Source organism: Enhydra lutris, unplaced genomic scaffold (genome assembly GCF_002288905.1).
Source record: "Enhydra lutris kenyoni isolate GAN:26980312 unplaced genomic scaffold, ASM228890v2 scaffoldscaffold11, whole genome shotgun sequence".
NCBI lineage: Eukaryota > Metazoa > Chordata > Mammalia > Carnivora > Mustelidae > Enhydra > Enhydra lutris.
In genome coordinates, this window is record NW_019154095.1 from 36,705,755 (window position 1) to 36,729,988 (window position 24,234).

At 34.0% G+C, this 24,234-nt stretch overlaps 1 protein-coding gene and 1 pseudogene across 1 annotated transcript in view; one reads left to right on the forward strand and one right to left on the reverse strand.

The window, feature by feature from the left end:
* Window positions 1-24,234, reverse strand: part of LOC111144565 (disintegrin and metalloproteinase domain-containing protein 18-like) — a 117,609-nt gene continuing 93,375 nt past the window's right edge. Inside the window, exons 17-20 of the mRNA XM_022498904.1 lie at window positions 19,793-19,879; window positions 16,541-16,655; window positions 2,132-2,294; window positions 1-43 (exon numbers count right to left, since the gene is read on the reverse strand). Coding sequence (XP_022354612.1) covers window positions 1-43; window positions 2,132-2,294; window positions 16,541-16,655; window positions 19,793-19,879 — 408 coding nt within the window. The remainder of the gene's footprint in view (window positions 44-2,131; window positions 2,295-16,540; window positions 16,656-19,792; window positions 19,880-24,234) is intronic.
* On the forward strand, window positions 11,207-11,647 carry LOC111144392 (annotated as a pseudogene).

Consider the following 24,234-nt stretch of genomic DNA (forward strand, 5'->3'; position numbering starts at 1 on the left):
CTATGACATGGTGCTGTTACTATCGCTGTCTTCTGATATAAACCTGCGTCAAAAAAAATAACATTACTTTTAAGGTTATCATATTTCCAATTTTATTGTTCCATCAATTAACTATGTAAATAACTATTCACTTTTTTTGAGGTCCTAAATGAGTCCTCTATATCTTCCAGCTACAATATTACATGTTGTGGAATTTATATAGCCTCCATTTTTGTTTTCCTTTGGCTCCTATACATACTCAGTTCCTGTTGAAGAGGAGTGTTCGGATTCCTATTACATGGCAACAATTCCTTGGCCACAGATGATGAGATCAGGTTTGAACACCTAACTCAGAACTATAAATCCAGACAGAACATTAGCTGAATTTAGATACATTTGTACAGCTATTTTCTTTATCTCTTGAAAATGTGAACTAAGAAGCATTGGCTCTGGACAGCTTATTTGTATTTTCTTTGAAAATGAATCTAGAAAGGATTGAGATAGGTATGCTGGACTATGTGCAAGCAGAGAAGTCATTTTGGAGGGAATTGATAGACAAGAAGAGATGTTTTCATTCATAAAGTCCTTGGGTGATGGAAAGAATAATCAATTTCCTGAATATCTAATTCATTACCATTCCTTTGGACTTCAGCTCTACATAATAACTTACCTTTGTGGCCCTAAAACCACTTACTGTTGATCTAAAACTTGGGCTGTTATAACCAGATTTTGTTATTTATGACCAATGATCCCTTAGTATAACATTTCTTCCAAAAGTCAGATTTGTTTCTAGCAACTATTCAGATTTTTCCAGGATGTCTTAAGTAAAAGCCTTGGAAGGCTTATGCCAGACATCATTCAATTAAATAAATTATAACAATTTAATTATTATGGAAATATCTGTACAAATTATGGTAACTTTAACTGGTTGCTTACTAACTTGTTGAGAAATAAAATGAACTAACTTGAGAAAGGGAGATGTCGATGGAAATTTTATATTATTTTATCTCCATCTACACAAGTAAGAAAAAAAGATATTTTCCTTTAGCATGGAACAACAAGATCCACTTATTTATCTTTACTTCTGCATTCTCATTTTCCTAAACATCCACTAGCAAAATTATGGCTTGTATTGGTGTGACGGTAAAGAAAAAAGCTGTGTTTAATTTAAGCAAAATAATTCAGACAGAGTAAGACAACTATGATATATTCTCACTTATATGTATAATCCACAACTAAATAAACAAACAAACTCCTAGATACAGAAAACAGATTGGTGGTTGCCAGAGATGAGTGTGCAGAGTGGGCAAAATGGGTTCAGGGAGCCAAAAGGTACAAACTTCCAGATATAAAATAAATAAATCATGGGTATATAATATACAGCATAGTGACTATAGCTAACAATACAGTATTACATCTTTGAAACTTGCTAAGGGAGTAGATCTTAAAAGTCAGCATCAGATGGAAAAAATACTTGTTAACTATGTATGGTAATGGGCATTAACAATACATTGTGGTGCTCATTTTGCAATATATAAAAAATATTGAATCATTATTTTGTACACCAGAAACTAATATAATATCATATGTAAATTATATTTAATTAAAATAAAAGACCTAATCAAGCTCTGCTCTACCAAAAATAAAAAAATAGCTGTGCAAGTACCTTAATTCTAATTTTAGAAAAACATGAACAATATTAAGTGTAAAATGGTTTGTGACTTCGTGATCTGTGTTCTTTCTTTCATATCTTATATTCTTTTTATATTTTTCTCACCTTCTACATATTCTAGTCACAAAATTTCCTTCTCTATCTTTACTAATCTCCTTGGCACAACTGAATGTCAATGCAAGGAAAGTGGGGTTGCTTGGGAAGTAGAAATCACTCCTGAAGAAATTATAGTTAACATGGTTTTCTACTTGAAAGGTCCTATGGACTTACTAAGTATCTTCAGTTGTTTCTGACCTATAAGAACATAAAGGATATCTGACTGACAAATTTAGAAACAAGTTGGTATATACTAAGGCTCAATATTTCAAAATATTAACACACTACATCCAAGAATCCCTACTTGCAACATTCTTAATTACAATTGAATTCCTCTTGCAATGCATTTTAATGTTAAATATAAATAATAAAAAGTTTTCTTACCCATCAGTTGCTGTTCCCTCTCGGTCCCCAAATCTTTTTTTATTGCATTTAAAAGCAATGATGGCGGTTAAAACAAGGAGAGGCAGAAAAATGTAGAAACCAAACAAGAAGTTATTTTTTCGAGAAGGAGGGCGTCGTTTTATAGGCAGGTACTTCTCGTTAGCTGAAAACATGAGAGTATCTTTTAACTTTTTCAAGAATTATATTAAAAATATTTTAGTGATTTGAAATATAAAAGTTAGGGATTCAAATAATACAGTAAGACTTACTGTATTATTTGGATCCCTAACTTTTATATTTATATTCCTCTAGATGTTATAAAGACATTACAGAAAATTAGAAAATTAGAAAAAATTAAAAGCATTTTCCTGTGTTGTGTGACTATTCCCCAAAGTCCATTATAATTATATGTATATATGTATATGTATATCTAGCTATCTATATCACTGATATACATTTATTTTTAATCTTTATATGTATATTTAGTTATGTGCTTTATCATATATATTTTATTCTATTACATTCCCTTCTGTGAGCTACGTAGTATACATTGAATTGATACTTACCTAATATTTCTTCCATTAAAAAAGTAAAACAAAAAAGTATTTTAAAACTAATTTAATATAAAAAAACTAATAAAAAATTACTGACGTAATTGATGACTACTTTTAAAAAACAATAATGACTGTAAACTAAGTTAAATTTCCATATTATCTGTATAAGGTGATATTATTCTAATTTTGACTATATTACTTAGAAAAATAAATATTCCTCTAGATGTTATAAAAACATTACAGAAAATTAGAAAAACCCAAGAAACATTGTTCCAATTAAACAAAATAAACTATACAAGTAAATACATAAAAGACTAAATTAAGCAATCAGAATCACCACCAAAACAATTATGATACTAAATGCAAATGAATTTAGTGTCTCTCAAAGAAAGATAAAATTTCTATAACTTTAAAACATAAAATCCATAAAATCCAATTATATGTTGATAAGAAGTGATTTACCTAAAAGAAAGTGACTCAGGATGTTACATGTATTAAAGGAAATAAATTGACAAATATATGCAAAATATTAAAATTAAACACATATATAGAGGGCTTAGGCTATGGTAGAACTCAATACTTTTAAAGCTATCCTTTCCTGCCTCATCTCCCAGGCATCTATTCACCATAACTAAAAATTATATCATACTAGAAGTGGAGCTTCCTTCTCATGTGCTTAATTACTCCAAAGACTTATTAACCAACCTGAACCTAATCATTATTGGATTAATTTGGCAATATCCATTATTCTAAGGAAAAAAGAGCTTCTGCTTTGGCTATGATGATTATTTTTTATTAAATGGTGATTAATCCTCATAACAAAATATATAATAGGACAAAATACTTGAAATAAATGGTTTCTGGAAAGCAACAAAAAATGCAAAGCTATAATATCTGAAGGAAGGAAACATGATATTGATTTTATAAAAATCCAATTTTACCCATGGACAATTTACTGATCTCAGCACAGAGAATTGGAAGTCCTAGGGAAAATGCTGAATTCCCACTGAGTTAAGGAGTCAGAAGAAAGTATTCACGACAGTTTTAATGGCTAGAATCTGCATGGTGAAGCACTGAAGGGAAAGGGAAAGATATATAAACACACACACACTATGAGATAACCTAAAGCTAATTCAACAGCAGCTCTTACTGAGTAGAGAGAGGAAAGGAGACACCAGAGTTAGAGCAGTGCTGAACAAAGGGCATCAAGGAGATCCCAATTTATCCACATTCTCACTAACATTCATTGCCTGTATTTTTGTTACAATTATCTTAAAGATAGGCTTATTGGCCATTTGTATATTTTTATGGAGTTATATATATTTAAATATCTTCCCATTTTTAATTGAGTAGTCTTTTTTAAAATTATGAACTTTTAAGTATTGCTTACATATTCTGGATACAAGTCCCATATGAGATATATGATTTGCAAATATTTACTCTCATTCAGTAGTTTGTCTTCTTGGTTGTATCATTCACAGTGCAGAAGTTCTTAATTTCAAAGAAGTTCAATCAGTCTATTGTTACTTTACCCACTTATGCTTTGGTGTTTCCTAAAACATAGCCTATGCCAAGTCCCCCCAAATTTAGTTATGTGTGTTGTTATAAGTTAAACTCTTACATATAGAACTATGACCCATTTTCTGATCATTTTTATGAATGTTGTGATGTAGCAATCTAACTTCTTTCTTTTGCATGTGGTTATCTACTTCTCCCATTTGTTGAAAAGACCATTCTTTCCTCCCATTAAATTGTCTTGGTATCTTGTCAAAGATCTATGGCTTAAGCATGAAGTTTTATTTCTGCACTCTTTATTCTATTCCATCGAACTAATGTCTATCCTTATCCTTAAGACAGTACTACACCATCTTGATTATTTTACCTTTGTATTGTGATTTGGAATTAAGAAGCATGTTCTTGAAAGAAGTTTCGAGGCTTCTTTTTATTTTATTTTTTCAATGTTCCAAGATTGTTTATGCACCATACCCAGTGCTCCATGCAATGCATGCCCTTAATACCCACGACCAGGGTCACCTGTCTCCACACCTCCCTCCCCTCCAAAACCCTCAGTTTGTTTCTGAGTCCACAGTCTCTCATGCTTGTCTCCCCCTCCAATTTCCCCCAATTCATTTTTCCTTTCATTCTCCTAATGTCCTCCATGTTATTCCTTAAGCTCCACAAATAAGTGAAACCATATGATAATTGACTTTCTCTGCTTGACTTATTTCATTCAGCATAATCTCCTCCAGTCCCATCTATGTTGATACAAAAGTTGGATATTCATCCTTTCTGATGGAGGCAGAATATTCCATTGTATATATGGACCATATCTTCTTTATCCAATTGTCTGTTGAAGGACATCTTGGCTCTTTCCCCAGTTTAGAGATTATGACCATTGCTGCTATGAACACTGGGGTACAGATGGCCCTTCTTTTCATTACTTCTGTATCTTTGGGGTAAACACCCAGTAGTGCAATTGCAGGGTCATAGGGTAACTCTATTTTTAATTTCTTAAAGAATCTCCACACTGTTTTCCAAAGTGGCTGCACCCACTTGCATTCCCCCCAACAGTGTAAGAGCATTCCCCTTCTCCACATCCTCTGCAACACTTGTTTACTGTCTTGCTAATTTTGGCCATTTGATGTAAGGTGTATCTCAATGTGGTTTTGATTTGAATGTCCCTGATGGCTAATGATGATGAGTATTTTTTCATGTGTCTGATAGCCATTTGTATGTCTTCTTTGGAGAAGTGTCTGTTCATGTACCTTCTGCCCATTTTTTTGACATGATTATCTGTTCTGTGTTTTGAGTTTGAGGAGTTCTTTATAGATCTTGGATATCAGCCCATTGTCTATAGTGTCATTTGCAAATATCTTCTCCCATTCTGTGGGTTGGAAACTGATTTCAAGGTTGTTTTTTAAATTCCATGTACCTTGAATTTCTGTATGACTTTTATGGTCGGCTTGTCAATTTCTGCAAAAAAAAATACTGCTTAGATTTGTTAAGAATTATGTTGAATTTGTAGATTGATTTGGGAAGTATTTCTGTATTAACAATATTGAAACTTCTACTACATGAACATGGCATGTCTATATTTTATGCAGATCTTTCAGTCAGTATTGTATTTTTAGTTTTCATGGTTTATCTTATACTTCCTTCACAAAATTAATTCAAAATATTATGTTATTTTTGGCAATATCATAAAGGGATTTTTTCCTAATTTTTTATTGTGTTAAAACACATAATAGATAAAGTTTACCATTTTAAACATTTTTAAATGTGCATCATTACCGCCATCAGACACCAGAACATTTTCCCCCCAGGTGGAACTTCTTAAATATTAATTTACCATTTCCAATCCTCACCCAACCTCTGACAATTACCCTTCTATTTTTTTCTATAAATTTGACTATTCTAGGTACCTCATAAAAGCAGAATTATCCAATATTTTTTCTATTGTGACTGCCTTATTTTAATTAGTATAAGGCCTTCATATTCCACCCATGTTGTAGCATGTGTCACAATTTCATTCCTTTTTAAAGCTGAATAATAGTTCATTATATGTGTATACTACATTTTGTTTCTCCATTTATCTGTCCATGGACACTTGAATGTTTGTACTTTTTAGTTATTGTAAATAATGCTCTTACAAGCATGGGTCTACAAATACCTGTTTAAATCCATGCTTCCAATACTATTGGGTATATAATTAGATGTGGAATATCAGGATATGGTGATTCCATATTTAATTCCATAAAGCACCACCATACTATTTTCCACAGAGGTTGCAGCATTTTATATTCCCACTAGCAATGCACAAGGATTATAATTTCTCCACATCCTTATCAGCACTTGACATTTTTGAATTTTTTCATAATAGCCATCCTAATAGGTGTGAATTGGAGTCTCATAGTTCTGACTTGCAATTTCTTAACAATTAGTGATGCTGAACACCTTTTCATGTGTTCATTGGCCATTATTGTATCTTCATTGGAGAAATGTCTATTAGAGTGCTTTGTCCATTTTTTAACTAGGCCATTTCTTTGTTATTGAGTTGTAACAATTCTTTATATATTCTGGATATTAATCCTTCCTCAGATATAATATTTATAAACACTGGGTTATATTTTTGTTGATAGTGTCTTTTGATGAACAACATTTATTAATTAATGATGAATTCCAATTTATCTATTTTTTTCTCCTGTTGTCTGTGCTTTGGCATCATATCCAAGAAATTGTTGCCACATTCAATGTAATAAAGGATTCCCATGTTTTCTTCTAAGAATTTTATAGCTTTAGTTCTTAGATGTAAATCTTTACAATCCATTTGAAGTTAATTTTTGTATATGATGTAAGGGTCTAACTTCATGCTTTTGCATGTTGATATCCTATTATCCCAGTACCATTAGTTGAAAAGAAAATTCTTTCTCTCACTGAATGATCATAGCAACCTTATTGGTTTGTTTCTTGGATCCCTATTTTATTTCACTGAAAAATCTCAGTTTTCCTATTTGGTTGCCCAAAGTAATGTGTCAACTTTCAAGAAGTTACAGAAGAGCCCTGGAGTCAACCTTGGGTCTTTTTATTTTAGCTTCTATTGACCATGACTGAGAATTCAGAAATTTTCTTTTACTACCCATAATGATAAAGCAAAGAAGTTCAATGGAGAAAGACATTTTATAATTTTTAATCAGACAAATGGAAAATAAAAAAGAATAGAAATCTGAACTGTCATGGTGATACTGAAATGGATTATAAAAATGAAATTTCATAGTATGAGTGTTCAGATGCTTTCATAATTTTTCTCCTACTCAAGATTCAATGACCAAACAGAGTATTTCTAATGATAAAAAAAGAAATAAAATATGCTCATCCAGTTAGTCATACTTTGTCAGGCAATATTTTGTCACAAATATCTGGAACATTCTGCACTGTAAAGAAGATCTAGGACAGTATCCTTTCATCTTTTTACAACATTTGGACACAAATATTTATTTGCTATGGTTCACAAGTGGAAAATATGCATACAAAGTTGACTGAAAAGAGTTAGATGGTGTAGAAGCAATAAATATTTAGATTAACATTTTGATTGATGTTTATAAATATAAAAATATGTTCTATGTGTACAATACAATTTGCAATTGCTCTAAAGAAAAGGAAATAAAATATGAAATAAAATATGTACAGTATCTGGATAGAGTTAAGATGGCAGAGGAATAGGGAACCCTATTATCATCTGGTCCCTGTTATTCACCTAGATAGTCATCAAATCATTCTGAACACTTGAAAAACCAGTGAACGATCTGAGAAAAGTGTCTGCAATTCCACAAATAGAAAAGCTACCACTTTTTGCAAGGTAGGAGGTGTGGAGACATGAACCAGGGAGATATAATGAAAGATAAACTGTAGGGGGTGGAAAAGGACTTAAGCAGGCTACTGAGAAGTATTATAAGAAGTAGAACACATTTAGAAGTCAATTGTTGTGGGAGATTTCACTGCCTGAAAAGCTCAGGTGGCAAAGCCAGGCAGAATCCCAGGTCGGACAGCATGGTCTCGGGATCCCCAGGGCCACAAAAAGAACAGGGGTGCCTGAATGTGGCAAAGTTCCCAAGCATAAGAGGAGGGAAGCTAACTGAAAACAGCAAAACTAGGCACCAGCTTTCTGCTCAGTGTTGCCATAAACCATGAATCACTGTATGGTGGGGCAACTGCTCTCTGAGCAGGGGTCCAGCAAAGGGCAGAAGTACAGCGAGTCCCCTCCTCACCCTTCCCTGGGAAGAATGGCATGGATCTACACCACAGGAGTCTGTAAAGTTTGGGGACTTAAGCAGGGTCTGATGCCAGAAATAAAAATGCTTGGTCACAGGCTGGGTGAACACAGAGTTCTGGTGAAAACTAGGGAGACAAGAGTGATTGTTGTTTTTGTTTTTGTTTTTTGTGAAGGTTCATTGAAGAGTGGGGGAAGCAAACTTTCAGCTCAGGGGCTAGAGATCAGGACATCATCATCTTTAGCCCCTACCCCCATTGGTACTAAAATCCTTCAGGGAGCAAACCAGTGCCATGTGGTGCAATCCAGAACCACTTACACTGAGCCCACCCCTTGGCAAGGGGTGGTGCAATTCCCCCAGGCAAAGGTACTTGAGAATCAGGGCAACAGGTTCCTCTCCCAGAAGACCAACAGTAACATCCAGCTAATACCAAGTTTACTGATCATAGAGAAATGCAAAATGTCAGCTCCTGGGGAAAACAGTATATAGCACTCATGTTTTTTCCTTATTATTCTTTGGTCCTTCAGTTTTATATATTTTTTCTCTTTCAGCTCTTTTCTTATTTTTATCAATTCTTTTAAAAAATATTTTTAATGAAACAAGATGGGATTGGGAGGGAGATAAACCATAAGAGACTCTTAATCTCACAAAACAGAGGGTTGCTGGGGGAGGAGAGTTAGGGGGAGGGTGGTTGGGTTAGGGACATTGGGGAGGGTATGTGATCTGGTGAATGCTGTGAAATGTGTAAGCCTGACGATTCACAGACCTGTACTCTTGGGGCAAATAATACATTATATGTTAATAAATATCATTTTTTAAAAATAAAAAAAATCTTAAAATTGTTATTGTTACATTTATGTTATACATATATTTTTAACTTTTTGGTTTCCTTTCATTGTATTCAATTATATTTTTGTATATATATAATTTTTCTTTCTAATTGTGGGATCAATTTCTTCTAACAAACAGACAAAAATATATCCAGGATCTAGTTTATTGTTGTGTTCTATTCTACTTCTTGACTGATTTTTTTTCTCATTTCTTTCTTTTTTTAAAATTTCTATTTTCTTCTCATATGTTTAGTGTGTATTTTAGTGTGTTTAGTGTGTATTTTAGTTTGTTGCTTTTGCTATTTTGAATTTTCTCTCTCATTCATCTAATCTTTTCTGGACATAATGGCAAGACAGAAAAACTCACCCCAAAATAAAGAACAGGAGGGAGTACTCACTGGCAGGGATTCAATCACTATGGATATAAGTAAGATGACATACTGAGAATTCAAAACAATGATTATAGATACTATCTGGACTTGAAAAAAGCAGAGAAGACACTGGAGAATCCCTTATGGAGAAACAAAAAAACTAATATCTAAAAAGGCCAAAATAAAAAAAGATAGTTCTGAGAGGCAATAAAAACTGAAGGCTCTAACTGCTATCTGAGGCAGAGGAGTCAGTAATATAGAAGACAAAATGATGGAGAATGGGGAAGTTGAGAAAAAAAGAAAAACAACTACTAGATCACAAAGGGAGGATTCAAGAGATCAGCAATACCATAAAGCAAAACAATATTAGAATAATTGGAGTCACAGAGGAAGAGGAAAGGGAGAGAGCAGTAGAAGGTATATTGCAGCAAATTATAGCCGAGAACTTCTCTAATCTGGGGAAAGAAAGAGGTGTTCAAGTCCAGGAAACACAGAGAATCCCTCTCAAAATCAATAAAAATAAGTTAATGACTTGACATATATTATATTATATTATATTATATTATATTATATTATATTATAGTGAAGCTTGCAAATTTCAGAGATAAAGGGAAATCTTAAAAGCAGCTCAGGACAAGAGGTCCTTAACCTACAGAGGTTGAAACATAAGACTGGCAGCAGCCCTGTCCACAGACACCAGCAGGCCAGAAAGAACCAGCATTATATTCAAGGTGCTAAATGAGGAAAATATGGAGCCAAAAATACTTTATCTGGCAAGGTGTCATCTTGAAGAGAAGAAAAGGAGCATCCAGGACAAACAGAAACTAAAAGAACTTGTGATCACTAAAGCAACCCTCCAAGAAATATTAAAGGGGATCTTTTGAGCAAAGAGGAAGCCCAAAACTAACATAGACCAGAAAGAAACAGAGACAGTGACCTTTAGATCTACAGAAACAGTGACATTTACAAATAATGCAATGACATTAAATTCATTTCTTTCAATAATTACTCTGAATATAAATGGACTAAATGCTCCGATTAAAAGGCACAAGTATCAGGTTAGACAAAGACCCCATCCTATATATCTGTCTATAAGAGATTCATTTTAGACCCAAAGACACCTCCAGATTGAAAGTGAGGGAGTGGAGAACTATTTATCATGCTAATGGACATCAAAAGAAAGCAGAGGTAGCTGTCTTTATATTACACAAAGTAGATTTTAAACCAAAGACTGTAATAAGAAATGAGGAAGGACACTGTATCATAAGAAAATGGCCTGTTCAAAAAGAGGATCTAACAACTGTAAATATTTATGTCCCTAACATTGGAGAAGCCAATTACACAAAGCAATTGATAACAAAATTAAAGAAACACATTGAAAATAATACAATAACAAAGTATAGGAGAATTTGGTGGAAGTGGAGATGCCCTGGGCCTCTGCAATCCAGCAGTCCCCTAGGCCTATGGATGCCTACTCCTACCTGCTGGCCCCAATCAGCTCCCACTGTCCTAGCTGAAGGCGAGGCACTGCTGGACCAAAGCTTCTTGTGGAATGTTTTCCGGAAGCATATGGACTCCATTTAATCCAGTGACTATCACGTCAATTGTATCTAAGTTTGACCAAGAGAACAAGGCTGGCATGAAGGTCAATGAGTTCACTGGCATGTGGAAGTACATCACAGACTGGCAGAATGTGTTCTGTACCTATGACATGGACAACTCTGGGATGACTGACAAGAACTAGCTCAAGCAAGCTCAAGAACTAGCTCAAACAAAGCTGGTTTTGGGTACCAGCTCTCTGACCAGTTTCACAACATCTTCATTTGCAAATTTGAACAACAAAGACGGGTAGATCACATTTGACAACTTCATCCAGGGCTGCATCATCTTGCAGAGGTTGACCATTACATTCAGGTGCTACGATATGGATCAGAATGTCTGGATTCAGGTGTCCTACAAACAGTGTCTGTCCACGGTCTTCAGTGTCATATAACACTGACCTTTGCAAATCAACATGACTTAAAGAAGGAAGACTAAAAATGCCAAATATCCCTTTAAAGAAATGGGACACAGCTGCAGCTAAATACTGTTTTTCTTCCTTAAGATTTTATATAATTAACATTTGGGGACCTGACTATTACTATGTTCCTAAACTGATAAGATTTTTGCAACTGTAACGATAGTTATAATCGTTATTCACATAGAGACATTTGATTTGAAACTGTTCAATTGTATCATGAGTTAAGATACAATAATGTTTCAGGTATCCTGATGACAAAAATTCATCATGTGCATTTCTAGATAGCTCCAGTTCCATAGTGGAAATACTTTTATTAGCCAGTAGAAATTTAAAAATAATACAGAACTTGCACAGAGGCTTTTATGTTCCTTACATTTTTAAAGTGGAGTTTATTTATTTGTTTGAATATGCAACATAAGCAATAAAGCAAATGGGCCCCTAACCCCCCCCAAAAGTGTAGGAGAATTTAACACTCCACTCATAGCAATGTATAGATCATCTAAGCAGAAGATTAACAAGGAAATAAGGGCTCTGAATGACATAGTGGACCAGATGGACTTCACAGATATATATTAGGATGAACTGCTAAAGCAATAGAACACATTCTTCTCGAATGCACATGGAACATTCTCCAGAATATCACATACTAGGTCACAAATCAGGTCTCAACTAACACCAAAAGACTGGGACTATTCCCTGCATATTTTCAGACAACATTGCTTTATAACTTGAACCTAATCACAATAGAAAATTTGGAAGCAAAACAAATACATGGAGGTTAAAAATCATCCTATTGAAGAATGAATAGGTCAACCAGGAAATTAGAGAATTAAAAAAACAAAACAAAACAAAAGATGGATAAAATGAAAATGAAAACCAGACAGTTTAAAACATTTGGAAAGCAGCAAAGGCAGTCCTTGGAGGGAGTATATGGCTATACAGGCCTATCTCAGGAAATAAGAAAAGTCTCAAATACACAACCTAATCTTATTCCTCAGTAATATGGGAAAAAAACGGCAAATAAAATCTAAATCCAGCAGGAGAAGAGAAAAAACAAGGATTAGAGCAGAAATCCATGATATAGAAATCAGAAAAACAGTAGAACAGATCAACAAAATGAGGAGCTGGTTCATTGAAAAAATTAATAAGATTAATAAACACTAGCCAGATTATCAAAAAGAAAAGAGAAATGTCCCAAATAAGTAAAATTATGAATGAAAGAGGACAGAGCACAACAAACACTGAAGAAATACAACAAATTATGAGAATATTATGAGAAATTATAAACTAACAAATTAGACAATGTGGAAGAAATGGATGCATTCCTAGAAACATATAAACTACCAAAACTGAAGCAGGAAAAACAAACAAACAAACAAACAAACCTGAACAGACCCATAATCAACAAAGAAATTGAATTAGTAATCAAAAATCTCCCAAAAAACAAGAGTCCAGGACCAGATAATCTCCCAGTAGAATTCTACAAAACATAGTTTAAAAAATAAAGCAAACTTAATACCTATTCCTCTGAAACTCTTCCAAAAAATGGAAATGTAAGGAGAACTTCCAAACTCATTCTATGAGGCCAGCATTACCTTGCTCTCAAAACCAGACAAAGGCCCCATGAAAAAAGAAAATTGCAGACCAATATCCTGATGAAAATGGGTGAAAAAAATCTCAACAAGATACTTGTTAATAGGATCCAAAAGTACATTTAGAAACATTATTCACCATGACCAGATGGGATTTATTCCTGGGATGCAAGGATGGTTCAACATCCACAAACCAACAATGTGAGGCATCACATTAGTAAGAAAGGACAGAAACCATATAATCCTCTCAACAGATGCAGAAAAAGCATTTGACAAAATATAGCATCTTTTCTTGATTAAAAAATACTTTCCACAGTGTAGGGATAAAGGGAACATACCTCCATAACATAAATGACATATACAAAAACCCAACACCAAAGATGAATCTGAATGGGGAAAATCGGACAGCTTTTCCCGTAAGGTCAGGAATAGGACAGGGATGCCCACTCTCACCACTGCTGTTCAACACAGTACTGGAAGTCCTAGTGTTGACAACCAGTCAACAAAAAGAAGTAAAAGGCAACCCAGGCAGGAAAGAAGAAGTCAAACTTTTACTCTTTACAGATGACATGATACTCTATGTAGAAAAACCAGAAGAGTCCAGCAAAAAATTGCTAGAAATGATATAGGAATTCAGCAACATGACAGAATATAAAAATTAATGCACAGAAATCAGTTGCATTTCTGCACACTAACAATGAGACAGAAAAAAGAGAAATTAAGGAGTTGATCCCATTTACAACTGCAGCAAAATCCTTAAGATACTTAGGAATAAACCTAACCAAAGAGGTAAAGGATATGTACTCTAAAAACTGTCGAACACTCATGAAAGAAATTGAGGAAGACACAAAGAAATGGAAAGGCATTCTGAGCTCAAGGATTGGAAGAAAAAATATTGTTAAATGTCTGTGCTACCTAAAGCAACCCATATTTTTAAAGCAATCCTTATCCAAATATGATCAACATTTTTCACAGAGCTGGAACAAATCATCTTAACATTTGTATGGAAAACAGTAAAGACCCAAAATAGCCAAAGGAATATTGAAAAAGAAATACAGAGCTGGTGGCATCTGTATTCAAAAAAATATAAGGTACTCATGAAAGAAACTGAGGAAGACACAAAGAAATGGAAAAATGTTCCACACTCATGGATTAGAAGAACAAATATTGTGAAAATGTCTATGCTACCTAAAGCAATTTACACATTTAACGCAATCCCTATCAAAATACCATTGATTTTTTTCAAAGAAATGGAACAAATTATCCTAAAATTTATATGGAACTAGAAAAGATCCCAAATAGCCAGAGGAATGTTGAAAAAGAAAATCAAAGTTGCTGGCATCACAATTCCAGACTTAAAGCTCTATTACAAAATTATAATCCTCAAGACAAGTATGGTACTGGCACAAAAACAGACACATAGATCAATGGAACAGACTAGAGTGCCCAGAAATGGACCCTCAACCCTGTGTTCAACTAATCTTTGACAAAGCAAGAAAGAATGTCCAATGGAAAAAAGACAGTCTCTTCAACAAATGCTATTGGGAAAATTGAACAGCCACATGCAGAAGAAGGAAACTGGATAATTTCCTTAACCACACTCAAAAATAGACTCAAAATGGATGAAAGACCTCAGTGTGAGACATGAATCCATCAAAGTCCTTGAAGAGAACACAGGCAGCAACCTCTTTGACCTCAGCCACAGCAACTTCTTCCTAGAAACATCACCAGAAGCAAGGGAAGAAAGGGCAAAAATTAACTTTGGGACTTCATCTAGATAAAAAGCTTTTGCACAGCAAATGAAACAGTCAGCAAAACCAAAAGACAACCAATTAACTGGAAGATATTTGCAAAAGACATATCAGATAAAGGGCTATTTTCCAAAATCTATAAAGAACTTATCAAACTCAACACCAAACCAACACCAACAATTTGTTGAGAACTTATCAAACTCAACAAATAATAACAAACAATCCAATCAAGAAATGGGCAGAAGACAGGAACAGATATTTTTGCAAAGAAGACATCCAAATGGCCAACAGACACATGAAAAAGTGCTCAATGTCCCTTGGCATCAGGGAAATACATATCAAAATCACAGTGAAATACCACCTCACATTAGTCAGAATGGTTAAAATTAACAAGCCAGGAAATGACAGAAGTCAGCGAGGATGTGGAGAAAGGGGAATGCAAGCTGGTGCAGCCACTCTGGAAAACAGTTTGGAGGTTCCTCAGAAAGTTGAAAATAGAGCTATCCTACGACTTAGCAATCCCACTACTGGGTATTTACCCTAAAGATACAAATGTCGTGATCCAAAAGGGCACATGTACCTGAATGTTTACAGCAGCAATGTCCACAACAGCCAAACTATGGGAAGAGCCTAGATGTCCATCAACAAATGAATGGATAAAGAAGATGTGATATATATTTTGCAGTCATCAGAAAAAAATGAAATCTTGCCATTTGCAATGACATGGATGGAACTAGTGGGTATTTTGCTAAGAGCAATAAGTTAGTTGGAGAAAGACAATTATCGTATGATCTCTCTGATAAGAGGAATTTGGGAGGAAGGGTGGGGAGTCATGGGGGGAGGGGAGGGAAAAATTTAAAAAGATGGGATCGGCGGGGAGACAAACCATAAGAGACTGTTAATCTCAGGAAACAAACTGAGGGTTTGGAGGTTTGGGGAGGGAGGGAGGGATCGGGTAGCTGGGTGATGGAAAATGGGGAGGGTATGTGCTATGGTGAGTGCTGTGAATTGTGTAAGACTGATGATTCACAGCTCTGTACCCCTGAAGCAAATAATACATTATATGTTAATAAAAAGAAATGCAATTTGGTTGTGAACTAGCACATCATGATAGTTAACCTCCTGGGAATATGCAGAATATATAATAAAACTATCACCTATTGTTTATTTTAAGTATACCTATCACCTATCTAGAGAATTCTGTTGTATATATAGAAATGTTTTTCGTAACCATGGTTAAAATTAAAGAGAGGTCTATTAAAATGTTCACTTCTTAATTAGAATTAAAAGCATATATAAAATTTTGATTGGCAATATGATACAGAGCTGTACTGTTTAATATAGTTGCCACTAAGTCACAAATGGCTACTTAAATTTAAATAAAGTAAAATAAAATGGAAATCTTAATTTCCTAGTTGCACTATCCATATGTCAGGTGCTCTATAGCCACATATTCAGTGGAGATGTAGACCATTTCTGTATGGGCAGAAAGCTCCTTGAAGCACACTCATCTAGATACTAACATGCTTTACTCCAAAACCCATCATCAATACTTCCTCCTTTTGATGATCGTGACGGTATGCAAAGTGGAGGAGAATATCCAACATCACAGTGACAATGAAGAAAATTATTGCAAACCTGAAATCAAAACCAATAAAAAAATAACATTTTATGTACAACATAAAAATTAAATGCATTACTCTGATTGTTAGTCAATGTAAATTATTGAAGTATTATAATTTATATATTATAGATGGTTTTTACTTAATGTGGAAAATATTTTTTTAAAATAAAATGTAGTATAATAAATTCCCATGCAATTTATTATAATTATACCTTTCAAATACCATAGAGATTTTATTATTATTTTTTAAATTTCTTTTCAGTGTAACAGAATTCATTGTTTATGCATCACGCCCAGTGCTCCATGCAATACATGCCCTCCATAATACCCACCGCCAGGTTCACTGAACCTCCCACCCCCCGCCCCTTCAAAACTCCCAGATTGTTTCTCAGAGTCCATAGTCTCTCATGGTTCATCTCTCCTTCCAATTTCCCTCAACTCCCTTCTCCTCTCTAACTCCCCTTGTCCTCCATGCTATTTGTTATGCTCCACAAATAAGTGAAACCATATGATAATTGACTCTCTCTGCTTGACTTATTTCACTCAGCATAATCTCTTCCAGTCCCGTCCATGTTGCTACAAAAGTTGGGTATTCATCCTTTCTGATGGAGGCATAATACTCCATAGTGTATATGGACCACAACTTCCTTATCCATTCGTCCGTTGAAGGGCATCTTCGTTCTTTCCACAGTTTGGCGACCGTGGCCATTGCTGCTATGAACATTGGGGTACAGATGGCCCTTCTTTTCACTACATCTGTATCTTTGTGGTAAATACCCAGTAGTGCAATTGCAGGGTCATAGGGAGATTGTTTTTTGTTTCATATATTTTTTAAGTAAAAGTAGATAAACTTCTTGACACAACTGAAATGTCTTATTCCAGAAAAGCATAAAATTATGAACCAAAAATTATACTAATCATCAGGAAAATGTAAATCAAAACCTCAATGAGGTATCACTTCACACCGTTCAGAATGGCTAGTATCAAAACAAGAAAAACAAGTATTGGTGAGGATTTAGAGAAAAGGGAACAATTGAACACTGTTGGTGGGAATGTAAATTGGTACAGCCACTGTCAAAAACATTATGGAGGTTCCTCCAAAACATAAAAATATATACAATCTAGTAATTCTAAAACTACTCTTTACCCAGTGAAAACAAAAACACTAATTAGAAAAGGCATATGTTTCTTGCAGCACTATGTACACTAGCAAAGATATGGAAGCAACCTAAGTGGCTATCAGTAGATGAATGGATAAAGACGTGGTATGTGTGTATATATATATATATATATATATATATACACACACACACACACACACAATGGAATGTTACTCAGTCATAAAGAGAGAAAGAGAGAGATCTTGACATTTTTAACAATATGGATGGACCTAGAAGGTATTGTGCTAAATGAAGTAAGTCAGACAGAGAAAGACAAATGCCATATGATTTCACTCATATGAAATCTAAAAAATAAAATGAATAAACAAACAAAAAAGCAGAATTAGACCTAAAAATACAGAGAACAAACTGTGGTTACCAGAAAGAGAAGTAATGGTGAGAATGACCAAACTGGTGAAAGGGAGTGGGAGTTGCAGGCATCAGTTATGGAATGAGTAAGTCATGGGGCTAATAAGCATAGCATAGGGAATATAGTCAATGATATTGTAATAGCAGATGTAGCTACACTTGTGGTGAGCATAGCATAATGTACAGTGTTGCTGAATTACTCTTTTATACCTGCAACTAATGTAACACTGTGGGCAAACTATATTTCAATAAAAAAATATAAAATAGTAGGAGTTAAAGTTTATCTTGAATTGTGTTAAGTTAAAAAATAGCTGTTATAAAATCAAACTTTTACCAAAAATGGGAGAAAAAAGAAACAGAAGTTTGCTTAATGAGATACCAAATACCAAAACATATTTTGCTAGAAATAGGAGGGTTAGAAATTATCTCCAAATGTTATCTGGTGGATGAACTGAAAGAAGGATTGGAAGCAGAATAGGGAACCTAGAACTAGGTCATGCAAAAATTGAATAAGAAATTAAATTAAATTTAAATAAGAAAAAAATATAAAAGAAATTTTTAATAGGGCATGTAAATGATTGGGGAGAAAATCTGAATACAAGACATGCAGGTAGGTCACTTTATTCCCAGATTATTATATAAAATATGAAACGTTGATATGGCAAGAGACACCAGCCACAAAGTTAAAGCCTAAATGTATGTTTAGGAAAACAAAGTTTACACAATTTCTATTCCCTAGTAGATAATTTCACAATGGATAGACAAATAAAAATGCAATTGGCAAGTATGACCATACATATATTGTGCCTAAAAACTCTATCATTAAGGAAATATAAATTAGCAAAGGATTTAGCATGTTGAAAGTGATTTTAAAAAGCTGAGATGCTAGTCTGGTCAGAATTTAAAAAAATGCATATTTTTCTACCTGGTAGGTAGGAATAAAAACTGGTATAATATTCTTTAAACACAATATAATATTTATAAAAATTTAAATGTTGCATAAATGTAGCCAATCATGTATTTCATTAATAATTAAAGAAGTCAGGCAAATGTGCAAAGGTAACTGTACCATAATGTCCATTGTCCCACTACTTACAATAGTTAAGTAAAAGTTAACATTTTCCAAAAATCCATCAGTGAATGATTTAAAATATAGCATCAAGGAGACATACAGGGAAATAAATTGAAACCACTAAAGGATGAATGAGATCTGAATAGACAAGAAACTCTGCTCTTACAAAAATATTAGATTATAATATGTGTAATATAAATATATTGAGTGTGCTTTCAAATATTTATCAGTACACATACACTCAACCACAAGCAATATTTACATGTATATTAAATGTGTATGAGTAATCCTTAAAAAATTCAATTTAGAAATGAATTTATTTCATATTGTATTTTTGTACAAACTTCCAAGCTCATGAGACCTATAACAATGTGACTGAACACACAAACCATATGTATATGTATAAATAACGGAATCTACTTTCCTTATTTTAACTGAAAATTTTTAAAGTAATTTCTATATCAAATAATTCTAAACCTCATTATCTTGGACAATGTTGTTGACATGAATTAAAATAGCTATACTTAGAAATGAAATAACCATTACATACCCCATGTCCACTGCAGTTTATATTTGCATCACAATTTGTTCTCCGTGAGTACAAACTCCTAGGAATACAACGTCCCGTATCACAATACTAAAATGTTAAAAAACAAGCAACAAAAACTGTAAATGTAAAGTCAAAAGTTGAGCAATTGTACTTGGTACAAAAATCAAATGCACAATACACTGTATATTTACATTTCATATAAAATATAATATATATAATATGAATCTGGATTTCACGAATCTACTCATTCTAAAAGAACATGAGAGTCCAAATGACATGTTATTGCTTTACCAAATATAAAATTTTGAAATGAGATACTATATCTTTCCCATGAGGGAGCACAGCTGTGAATTTTTTGATATATTGATACTAATTGATATAGGAACAAAAATTGCCAAGTTGTACTGGTGATTTGTAATGAGACTGGATCTGTCTTTGCACTTTCTATGTATTTTTATGAGATATGCTCATTATACTCAAAGGAAATATTTTTATCCTCATTTTATATTTGATGATAATAAATCTACTCTTTTAAATTCATGCACAAGTTATCAATGGCCAATATTCAGTACAAGAACTCCCTTAGTCACAGAACCACATATTTATCAATGCTAAATTAGTGTTCTTGTCATTTTTATATTTTATATTTTTCCAGCTTTAATGACAATGTCTCTTACCTTTCCTATTTGCACTAAAGCAAGTTATTTAATCTCTCCATACCTCCATTTATCCATCTTTGAATTTGGAATAGCAATTATACCCAAATTTTTTAAAAGTGTAGGTTATGAAGATGAAATAATTTGTTAGACATAAAGGAACAAAAGCAGTGCCTGGCACATAGTAAATCCTTACTAAATACAAGATATCATTTTAAGTATTATTTATTGATGACCTGATTTGTATGTAAACTTTTTTTTTTTTTTTAAGATTTTGTCTATTTATTTGTCAGAGAGAGTGAGCACAGGCAGACAGAGTGGCAGGCAGAGGCAGAGGGAGAAGCAGGCTCCCTGCTGAGCAGGGAGCCTGATGTGGGACTAGATCCCAGGACCTTGGGATCATGACCTGAGCCGAAGGCAGCCGCTTAACCAACTGAGCCACCCAGGTGTCCCATGTATGTAAACTTTATGCTAATTTTAATTTAATGTGAATATCTTCAGGGGAGTCTGTAAAAATTATGTTGGCTTTTCTCAAGTTATCTGATAGACTATTCACTATATGATAAATAGTCTTAAAAATCATTATTTTCTATCACCATTAACCAATCACCATAAAGGAAAGAATATCAGCTTCTTCATCACTGTAAGTGCTCTGATGAAACTAGCAAGAATAACAAAATGTTGGGCAAATCAGCATTACCTGTCCAAAGAACCATCTTCTTTCTAGTTCTCCTTAAACATTATCACTGAAGCAATAATAAACTAGTCATACTTCACTGCATTGTCTTTAGGGGAAAAATAATCCAGGAAAAGTTAAGACCCATACTTCTGATATAGTTATTTTTTTTTAAGATCGTATTTATTTATTTGACAGATAGAGATCACAAGTAGGCAGAGAAGCAGGTAGAGAGAGAGGAGGAAGCAGGCTCCCCACTGAGCAGAGAGCCCAATGCAGGGCTTGATCCCAAGACCCTGGGATCATGACCTGAGCTGAAAGCAGAGGCTTTAACCCACTGTCATCCAGGCGCCCCTGATACAATTACTTTCAAGTAAACAGATCAATTTGTAGTTGGCTCTTTTGTAATGACAGAAAAAGTTAGAGACACTATAAAAAGTACTTAGCCTTGGGCAATGATTGATATGATGTTTTGAATATAAACTACTCTACAAGACCTCCTTCTTTCAATAAGAGACACAAAAAGTGTCCTAGAAGCAGGACATCATGGTTCAAAGAAAACAAAAGAAAAAAGAGGAAACAATAAGAAGCAATGTAAGTAAATACCTATTTCCTAAGGAGAAATGTCTAAATTATTTAAGCATATTTCCTTATAGTCCCAGGTATGAGTAAGAAAAAGGCAGTTAATTGTATTTATTTATTCATTAATTAGCTTACCTAATTTTGGACAGTAAAATGAACTTTTTTCTTTTTTTCTTTTTCTTTATTTTTTTTAAATTAGATTTTATTTTATTTTTTCAGTGTTCTAAGATTCACTGTTTATGCACCACACCCATTGCTCCCTGCAAGTTGGTGCAGCCACTTTGGAAAACAGTGTGGAGATTCCTTAAAGAAATTAAAAATAGAGCTACCCTATGACCCTACAATTGTGCTACTGGATATTTACCCCAAAGATACAGATGTGGTGAAAAAAATGTACCTTTTTCAAGTTTGAAAGGAATGTGTTGAGATGTGATTATCTTCCCTACCCTACCTAAGCAAGCTAGAAATCAAATGATAAACTAGCCTCCTGTTCTAAGTCTTATAAATTAAAAAAAAAATCATAAAATCTTTCTATCACATCCAATATTAAGCAAACTTGCATTGTTGGAAATAATGCTTATCTCTATGTAGTATACTTTTTCTCAGTATTAAATATATGTGTTTTGTTTAAAATTTTGTTATGATTCATAAGAGACATACTTTTCTTCATGTTAATAAATAAGACATATAGTCTCCCCTCTCTCCCTCTTTCTCTTATCAAGATAACTTTTACATAGGAGCCATAGTTAATGAGAGTAAGATAAAAACATCTTTTCTTTCCAACCACTCTGAGATCAATTGAACAATGTAGAATAACAATGAAAATAAAGTATATCTGATGAATTTTTAAAATAACTACAGAATAATACCAGTTCAAATCCACAGACATGGCACTCACAATTGCTCCCCTTTCCCAATTAAACTGAGTAAAGGAGAATCAGAACAAGGCAATTAGAAGATGAGAGATTTAAGAACTTCCTGGGATTTCAAAATAAAACGAAGGCCACTGATGGGTAAAATGAAGTGAGGAAGCAACCACATCACATACAATGGTCAAGGAGGGAGCTTGGTTGACCAGCCTACGATGCTTGGAGGATCTGCAGCCTCAGAGTAATAAGGAAAAGCAAAGGATAGAGCCAAAAGTGCGGTTTGGCCAGGGAGGCAAAATGCGCAATTATCCATGGAAGTGTCCACAAAATCACAGAAGCAGTTAGCTCTCATATTCACTACTCAACTCTCCATTCTCTCAATTACAAAATGCAGCCAGCACAACACTTTTATCCCAAGGGAGAAAATTTAGAAAGGTATTTTGTTTCCGAAAGCAATTGAATTAATGGTGATTATAGAATTTGGGTTTTTCAAGAGGTGTACTCTAGAAGAGTTGTTAGTCAATTGAACTACTGGAAGTACCATGCCCTAAAGGCCAGTTCCCTAATGAATACTATCATGTGACAAGCCCCTGTTACATGTAGAAGCCTGTCAATTGGTTGGGGGATTTTTGTTTGTTTTTAATTTTAAGTAGTTAACATATAATGCAATATGGGTTTCTGGAGTAGAGCACTGGGTGTTATATGTTAACTGATGAATCACTAAATTCTACTCCAGTTGTTTTATTTGTTTGTTTATTTATTTATAAATTAAAAATGGTATGGGAGTATAAAGACAGGCCAGCTGAAAGCTTCTATAGAACCAAGTAGGAAAAGTTGGCTTGCTTTCTTCCAGCTCGCCCTTCCTTCCTCCCTCCTTCCTTTCTTTTCCTTCCTTCCTTCCTTCCTTCCTTCCTTCCTTCCTTCCTTCCTCCCTTCCTTCCTTCCTTCTTTCCTTTCTACCTACCTTCCTACTTTCCTTCCTTTCTTCCTTTCCTTTCTTCCTTCCTTCTTTCCTTCCTTCCATTTTCCTTTCCCATCCTCTCCCTTCAGTTTCCTTCCTCCCTTACTTCTTTCTTTGATTTCCCCTCCATGGGGACATTGGCCAGGTGGACATAGGCTAATGATCAGACTTTCCCAGGCAGAGAATCACTGATGAAGAGGTGAGTGACCTGTAAAGTTTTTAGTGGTCATATGCAGTAGTGGGACTAACCAGCATGGAAATCTTCTGTGGCATATGTATGTTTTAATTGTCACCATTAAAATTGTATTTTACTTGTACATGTTATTTCACTCTCACTACTTTTAAGATAAGATTATTTTTCTTTGTCTTTAATTTTCAGAAATTTCATTATGCTGTATTCTGCTGTGGATTTCACTGGGTTCATCCTATATGATGTTCTTCGCTTTTTGCATCTGGGTATTTGTGCCTTTTGCCAAATGTGGAAACATTCCAAGTATTATTCCCTGAAATACTTTTCCATCCTTCAATTCTTTCTCCTATTCTTCTAGGATCTTAGAATGACTTCTATAATAACACAAAGCAATAATAAATGTTTATGACAATGTAGAGAAAATGGAACCCTTGTGCACTATTGGTAGAAATGTAAATCAGAAAATAGTATGATAGAAATAGAATAGCATGGAGGTTCTTACAAAAAA